This window comes from Orbicella faveolata, unplaced genomic scaffold (genome assembly GCF_042242905.1).
Source record: "Orbicella faveolata isolate gen_17 unplaced genomic scaffold, um_ofav_v1 contig_12, whole genome shotgun sequence".
NCBI lineage: Eukaryota > Metazoa > Cnidaria > Anthozoa > Scleractinia > Merulinidae > Orbicella > Orbicella faveolata.
In genome coordinates this window covers 27,082,247-27,090,504 of record NW_028301539.1, presented here as the reverse complement: position 1 = coordinate 27,090,504, position 8,258 = coordinate 27,082,247, and the positions used below count along the sequence as shown (strand labels likewise).

Genomic DNA, 8,258 nt, shown 5'->3' with positions numbered 1-8,258 from the left:
CTATTTCGGGAAGGGATATTGTTTGAATTTCACAGACGAGTATGTTGAATCAACTACAAATATAATACCTGCGTCTCACTATGAAGTAGAAAATGACGTCTTGTATCACTTATAAAGATGTCACTGATATTTAAATTAAGAAGTACTTTGTTTTGTGAACTTGGTTCATTTAGCAACCTTTGTACATTTATGGCAATATCTTGATGAACTTTTGTAAGAATTATCACGTCACCAGACTTGATGTTCGTACCTGGATCTTGACCGAGCTATATCACTCTTTGTTTGTTCACGATGGTAGATATACAAATATTGATTGTATATATCATGCATCTTGATGAACAAATCAAAAACTAATAATTAACTTTAGAAAGCATTTTCTCGAGTTCCTCTGTGTTTCTATCGATATATCGACATAGGAACAGTCGTGAAAAATTGGCCGGACATTCGAAAAAGTGTGAACAAATTCGATTCACCTACGACTCGTGTTGCAAGTGTATTTCTTATATTCCACTCGCGTTTCTATAACTCGATAAGAACTCTGAAATATTTTACTATTTCTTAATTGAATAGCTGCTTATAATATCCTTGATATTGAATTTAAGAATCTTACAATATATGCGAACTTGATTCATTTTTAGTAAATTTGGTGTATTTATAGCTATCTAAATATACTTCTGCGAATCTCAGTACTAAATTAATACTGAGGAATCTTGATCTTGATATCTCTATATCAGTCTTTGTCTCTAAATATAACAAAACCTTGTTATGATCAGTTTTTCCTAGCATGTCCGCAGGCCTATTTTTATCGTGCTGTTGTTCTTACAAGAAAGCCGTGGGAAAACTTGGTCCGGTTTATTTCAGGCAAAATGTTGGTAGCATCTAACGGACCTGTTGCAACTTTTGCCCTGTTTTTGTTCTTTTCTTTTGCTGTGATCAGTCAGACTAGTGGAAATCAACCAAGGAATGGAGTAGGCGGTAACTATGTTTGGCTTGGATTTATTATGCTAGGGTGTAAATATAACTATGGAGATCTATATATTTCTAGACTATGTCTTTTTGATAATTTTTCTTTCATCTTTATGTCTGTTGTGTGTCTATTTACACAAGAGTAGATCCCTCAAGTTTTCGTTTTTGTTTCTGGTAATAGACCTTTCCCGCATTCCAACAAACAATGGCGCCAAGTCGAGGTCAGGGTGGACAAAAATACGGAAGATGTATGAAAATGTTCACCCCAACCTCGCTCTGGTGCCATTGTTCGAACGCACTGAAGTGGAATGGGGGAAAGGTCTATTCATTTTTGTCTTCATGTGTTTCAGGTACCTTGAAGTTGTTTAGCGAACGCAAATTCATACAAAAGCGTGCAGATTGGTATAAGAACCCTAGTTTTTTGTTTGAAATACAACCACGCTAACAGTACAGGTTTCATCACTGCCAGTATTACAAACGCTAATTGCTGTGTCGGATAAAGTAAAGTTTCGAATAACTCCTTGGCTTCGGTATATGTTAAAACGCATTTTTAGTGGCTTCATGCTCGGAGGGGTGTTTCAAGAGGTTGAGAGATTACCGTGATGAATTCTTGCGCTTCAGAAACGTTTGAGTTTATTTTTAAAAGGGATGTCGCGTCTTAAAATTTTAAGCCTGTACGCGAATAAGGCGTGATGAAACTGCCCTAAAATAACGACATGAAACATCAAAGGAAGATTTACAGTCGTTTAATGAACGCTATAATGGAGATTTCACTGCGTGCTTCACTCGCACAGAAATTTCAGTAGACTGTTAAAACAGCCTATTTAAATTGCCTTAAAGAAAAACGAAGGAACGACAGCATACAAAATATGTTTCTACAAAAGAGACTGAAAGGTGCGAGAGCTATTTTTCATTTGTTTTTGAAAAGAGTTAATTCTCAGTGTAGGCTTTATCACTCCTGGGTTCGGAAATCCCAGGAGGGCCTTGATATAACCAATCTTGTTACGCAAATGTTGATCACGTCGACAGTCCAAGCGGGTTTACATGCATTTTCATCCTCCATGAAAACATATGCATGTCGAAAAGCGAGGTAGCATTATATCCATGTCTAAATTTAACTGGAGAGGAATCGGCATGGGAACAAGATCTATAGATATGGGTTATTGACCAATCTTGTTCGGTCAAGGTTACTGGATGTTAGCCAAATTCCTCTTTCGAGTGTTTATGGACCGAGACAGAGCCGAGGTCCATAAACACGCAAAAATAGAACGAGACCAATATCCGGCTACCTTTACCGAACAAGCTTGGTCAAAAAAGGATATTCTTTATGAGCTAACGAACACGGAAAAAAAAAAAATTGTGCTTGTTTATTTGCGAGCACTGAAAGGGAAGCCAAGGAACTGTTTTGTTTTCGTTGTTTTCATCCTCCGGGCGCTTACGCTTTTCTGGTTTTCATCGATAATATATAGATTTAGGCAAGCCTAAAAGTGTAGCTCGTGGGCCGGGTTGTTCAGAGCCCGATTAAGCTAACCCAGGATAAGGTGGAATTTTGATTTGAGCTTTGTAACTTTGCGGTGAGGTTTTCTGTATATTGTTTGGCTTTCTGTTTTGAGTTTTAATAATTACAATATACACAAAACAAAGCAGCGAAAAACATTTGTATAGAAGATAAAGTTATAATTCGGTTAACTTTTAGGGTGCGTTCCTTTGGGATGATCTGGATCAGGGTCAGTGATCCAAGATCACTCGGATCATGGTCCATCAAAGGAACCGATGAATCCGTGAACAGAGTAGATTCATCGGTTCCTTTGATACACCATAATGATACACCGATATTGTAACTTTTGAAGCTTTGCGCTAAGTGTTTTGTTGCAGTTCCCCCATACGACACTACAAAAAGTAATATAATCACGATAACTGAAGTATGCAGATGGCTTTCGTTTCATTTTTACGTCTGTTATGTGTTTATTTACATCAGAGAAGATTCCTCAAGTTTCCGTCTTTCTTTCTGATAATCAATTTTTGTCTACGGGTGTTTCAGATACCTTGAAGCTGTTAAGCGAGCACAAATCCAGAAACAAGCGTTTAGCTATAGGTTGGTATGAGAGCCTTAGTTTTGTATTAAGTAGATAGAACAACGCTAACAGAACAGGTCTTATCATTCTCAGTACAGTCGAACCTCCTATTAAGCGGCCACCCCCTAACTCGTTATTCTATGTTTACTAAGCAATCAAGCCATTGTAAAAAAATAGCCAAAGTAGTCCAACCCCTGTTAAGCGGTAAACCTTTGTTAAGTGGCCACCTTCCATTTCCCGGAGGGTGGCCGCTTAATAGGGGTTCGACTGTAATACGAACTCCTATAAAGGGTAAGGAGAGGGGAAAACTAGAGGAGGTGGACGGATGGCAACGCCTGCAAACATGCCATTGTTTTCTTTGTTTTTACGAGCACCGGATGAACGCCAAAATCATGATTGGTCAAAATTAATAAAGTACCTAACCGTTTGCTTTGATTAGACAGTGAAATGTTATTCAAGTACTTTACCTCACGTTCAACAGGGTAGATAAATCGGGTAGGTTGGAAAACAGGAATCTAGGAATTTGAAACCGGAACCGGACTCCGAATACCCGGAAACCTCGAAATTTAAAAAACTAAAATAAGTCCGTTAAATAATGAAATAAAAATTTTTCTCTTGATAAATACTCTGGCCAAAAGCATTTCTGTGGCATGAAGCGGCGAGAATATTTCTAGTTCATTCTGGATGGGATGCTAGTCCATGGCTGGCTTACCCCGCGTTTTAAATTCGCTGGTACTCGTCTATACACTCTGTGTAAAGCTGTGGAAACACTCGCCTGTCGGCAAGTGCTCCCACAGCATTCCTCGTGCTCCCAAACTTTCACTCTTGTTTCTATAACTCGATAGAAACACGGTACATGTTTTCTATTTCTTAATTTTCGAGGGGGATAAAAAAAGAAATGATCTTCGTGCTTGTTTATTTCCTAGCACTGAAAGGGAAGCCAGTCAACTCTTTTGTTTTCATTGTTTTAATTCTCATTGACGCTTACAGGTTTCTCGTTTTTATCGCTGAAAAGACCAAAGGAAATCCTTAAGCTGTCACGGAAAATCATTTTTCATGGCGCAAAATACGAAAGAAAACTTTGGCGAACCTGCTTCGGCTTCGGGATGATTTTTCTTGCGTGACACAGCGCGTAATTCCGAACGGGCCAGAATGTCGATCGGTAAACACGCAAAAAAAGAACTTAGCCAATATCCAGCCATCTTAAACATCAATATCCAGCCATCTTAATAAATTATCTTATCTTATCTTATCTTATCTTATCTTATCTTATCTTATCTTATCTTATCTTATCTTATCTTATCTTATCTTATCTTATCTTATCTTATCTTATCTTATCTTATCTTATCTTATCTTATCTTATCTTATCTTATCTTATCTTATCTTATCTTATCTTATCCGAGTCTCACTGAGCTAGCCATATAACAAGGGATTTCTCGCTTACCGTTCATCTTGTCTTGCTTTCAACTTTATAGTTTACCTAGCCCTCTTCTCTTCTAATATCACTCGAATTTTCTTTATGCCTAAGAAAAACATTACACAACACAACCTCAGTACCACATACTGATATTTTCTGTTTCATATATTCTTAAAGCTCGGCCGACAAGTTTTTCACCAACAACTGACGATGATCCACCTCCAGATGCTCAGGGTAAGAAAACCAAGCCTTGTGGTTTAAACATATATTGTACGTATAATCTACGTCAAGAAAACCCCGAAAAGCTGTCTGGCTTATAGCTGTTCACTACTGGTAGTGCTACTACTTATATTTCTTTTTATATTTATATTTATATATATTTTTTTCTACCTCTTCTTTTCTTTATTTTTCCCACAACCGATTTAAAGCGTAATAATCCTTGTAACTACTCAGCTCGTTTAGTTCTTACTATTTTGCGGAGTAGTTTTTTGCTTTTTTAAGATTAATTTATTCTTTTGCTGTATGATATTCTATGTATTAAGGAAAATAAAATGGTTGTTGTTGGTGTTGTTATTGTTCGAAAGTTTTTGACGTGGGCATGCCAAGGGAACATTATTTGTGTCTATTATTTTGGTTTCTGAGGAATATGGCATTACCCATTATAAAAGCGACTGCCTGAACCTGTAACAGAATGTGGCAACCATTGACCGCTATTAATGGCCATCAATGCGACTACGACTGTGACTACATTAGTAGATCCGCCATTTTGGTTCTACCGCAACCTCAAAAGATCGCAGGCAGAAAAATATCCGAATTCGAAGAAAAAATCGTTTACATGACAAAACTCTATGGATTCAAAGTTCCCACTTTAAGTTCCGGATTCAAATTCTCCAGAAACATGACCAAACCAGGGAGTTTTTATTTCGGATTCTTCCACTTGTGTGTAAACGGCAAAATCAATCCGGTACTAGCTAAAAAGTTCCGGATTCGTGACGAATCCGGAACAATTTCCACTAATGTAAACATAGTCTAAAGCGCCAAAAGCTAATATTGTCTTTCTTATATCCGTTTAGGTGCGTCGATAACTTTGTCACCAACTGCTGGCGCACGCGCACCCATTAATCAGGGTAAGACAGAGAGAATTTTCACGGAAAAAGAGATTTACAGTGGAACGTCTATCATACGATCTCTTACTGATTAAAAAAACATTATGCAAGGAGCTAAAATCAATCCGAGGAGACATATTTCTTGTTTTAACCAATCAACAGCAATGACGATACCAAATGTGATTTTGAATGCTCTTATTTTCCGCATTTGCTACCTTTTTCACGCATAAGGCATCAATTACATGTTTTGGACCATAATCATAATAACAGTTTAAAAATTTTTATAGATCAGAGTCCTAAATTGTCTTTCATTACTAGGGAACGTGGAGTGTGGCAGGAAAAAGCCCGATTCCAGAATTGTAGGGGGTACAAACGCCCAACCAGGGTCTTGGCCGTGGCAAGTGTTAGTGGACTATAAGCCGCATCGGGGCCCTGTTTGGTGTGGAGGCTCCATTCTTACCCCGTACTGGATCGTTACTGCAGCTCACTGTTTTAATGTTGGAAAAAATGCCGCGTCTTTTACACTAACTGTAGGTAAAGAAACACTGCGTTGTCACATTAATCGCATCGTCATAACAACATCATAATATTGTTCAAATGGTTCAGTGAGAGTCGTCTCATTAGATATTCAGCGTAGTTTCTACGTCTTCTTTGGGCGTAGCCCATAGAATATGAAATCTTTATTATTATTATTATTATTATTATTATTATTATTATTATTATTATATCCTTCACAGCGTTTTTATTAAAATATCCCTTTTGTAGAATGAAAAACGTTTCTATTTTCCAGAAATATCGACGCCCGTAAAACCGGAAGGCGCAAAGCTCGATCGCACGTAGGTCTCGTAAGAGCAGCCAGGCGCTCACCAATTCCATTTTCCCATTTATGACCATTCATAACCCAGCTGGTGTGAAAAGTTTTTCTTCTTTGACTAGTTCACTAACGTAAACTTAAGTATGTCAAAACATTTTATCTAACTGTGAACAGGTGAACAGGTGAACACGATCTTCGTATAGTGGAAGGAACCGAGCAAATAATCCCAATCGACAAAATCATCTTACATCCTAATTATAACTCGGCAGCGACTGACTACGACTATGACGTGGCATTGATCAAACTGAAGGAGCCGATCACGTTCAACAATGACGTAAGACCTGTATGTCTGCCCACCATGGATTTTCCTCCTGGAACTAATTGTTATGTCACAGGATGGGGAGAAACAAGCTATTTGGGAAATTTTGCGCAGGTATTTATACAAATGTTTTAATCTTTTGCGGGCAATGTTTTCACTTGCATTCGCGCGAGACACTTCATAAGCGTATTGGTAACAGGTTGTAATATATACTATGCAAAATATGAAGATTCCCAAACGCCGAAAAGTAATTGGCTTTGCATCAACTACCCTGTACGATTGGCTTGAAAAACTTGCACCACTTTTCATACAATCAGAAGTAAAACTAAAACCAATCGTGACTCGCACACATAAGTTTTCCCCCGCTTTGCATCATGCAGATACATGTAATTACTTCGAGTTTCAAATGGTTCATTGGATTTTCTTTGTTCTTTGGGATTGGCTAGAGTGATTACTTTGGTTTTGTTTTTACGACACTCATTTAAAAAGTGCTCTGTAAAGCGCAGTTACCTGTGTTTCATATGGGACTATAGAACCCTTTACGGATTTTCCGTATGGTTTGTATTTTTATTTCATGCTTGCCACTAACTTTTAATAAATTAATTCAAGGTAAAAGAATTCATTACATGCCTCGGGAAACTCTTTTGACTGTCGTCAGCTAGCCATACAAATGGTTATAATAAATTGCTGGGTTTTCCATCGTAGTTTCTTTTAAACGAGTGACCCAGTACCAATGTCTTTAGTTTGTTTGTTGCTTTGGCAGCAAATAGTTTTTGTGCCAATTATCATGGGAAATATCCGCACTGAGCATGATCATTTGCCTGAGATTAACTGTGATGATTTTAAAAAGAAAAAAAGAAAAAAAAAACTATGACATATCTTTTAGATTTTGCAGCAAGCGCAAGTTCCTCTTATACCACGTGACACTTGTCGGAGGGCAAACAGCGACTCCGGAGTTGAAATTAGGGAACGCATGCGCTGTGCAGGTTTCTCTCAGGGAGGAGTTGATTCATGCCAAAGTGACAGTGGAGGGCCATTGGTCTGTCCGAGCAATAACAAGTGGTATCTCATGGGTATCGTCAGCTGGGGAGTTGGTTGTGCGCGCCCGAATAGATTCGGAGTGTATTCTGACGTGTTTGTACTTAAGACCTGGGTTCAGGATACAATTAACAATTCTACAACTCTATGATTGTCAGGGGTAGAAGAGAGAGTGAAGTTGTCGGTTGACGACTAGCTCATGTTTCAAGGAAAATAAAAGAATCACGGCAAACTAATTAAACGAACCTCGCTTAATGGTAATTATTCCGGTAAATCACAGTTTGTGTTTTAATAGCGTGTCACGTTTCACCAAAAAATGTTGAATTTGACGATAAGCTAACTGCTCATTGTCATCTTAGCTTGTAAGAATGCATTATATATAAGCAATAAAAGAGGGAATGTAAAGTATTGTCAATTGTACTCGTTATTATACTTGTAGTCGACTTGTGCTACTTCCTTCGTCTCAATATAAGGCTTCCGAAAGTTTTCTCAGTTTCTTTTCCAGTTTGTCCTTGGCGTTGTT

General features: G+C 38.0%; 1 protein-coding gene across 2 annotated transcripts in view; it reads left to right on the top strand.

Annotated features, from left to right (window-relative positions):
• The first annotated feature begins 764 nt into the window (after nucleotides 1-764).
• Nucleotides 765-8,258, top strand: part of LOC110062986 (trypsin-2-like) — a 28,763-nt gene continuing 21,269 nt past the window's right edge. Inside the window, exons 1-7 of one of the 2 annotated variants that reach the window (XM_089283084.1) lie at nucleotides 767-975; nucleotides 3,008-3,061; nucleotides 4,636-4,692; nucleotides 5,532-5,585; nucleotides 5,883-6,098; nucleotides 6,561-6,811; nucleotides 7,584-8,143. In XM_089283084.1, coding sequence (XP_089139210.1) covers nucleotides 867-975; nucleotides 3,008-3,061; nucleotides 4,636-4,692; nucleotides 5,532-5,585; nucleotides 5,883-6,098; nucleotides 6,561-6,811; nucleotides 7,584-7,886 — 1,044 coding nt within the window. In that variant the 5' untranslated portion in view covers nucleotides 767-866 and the 3' untranslated portion in view covers nucleotides 7,887-8,143. Of the gene's footprint in view, nucleotides 976-3,007; nucleotides 3,062-4,635; nucleotides 4,693-5,531; nucleotides 5,586-5,882; nucleotides 6,099-6,560; nucleotides 6,812-7,583; nucleotides 8,144-8,258 lie in introns of those variants that run through there. The other variant, XM_089283085.1, reaches the window with a different exon arrangement.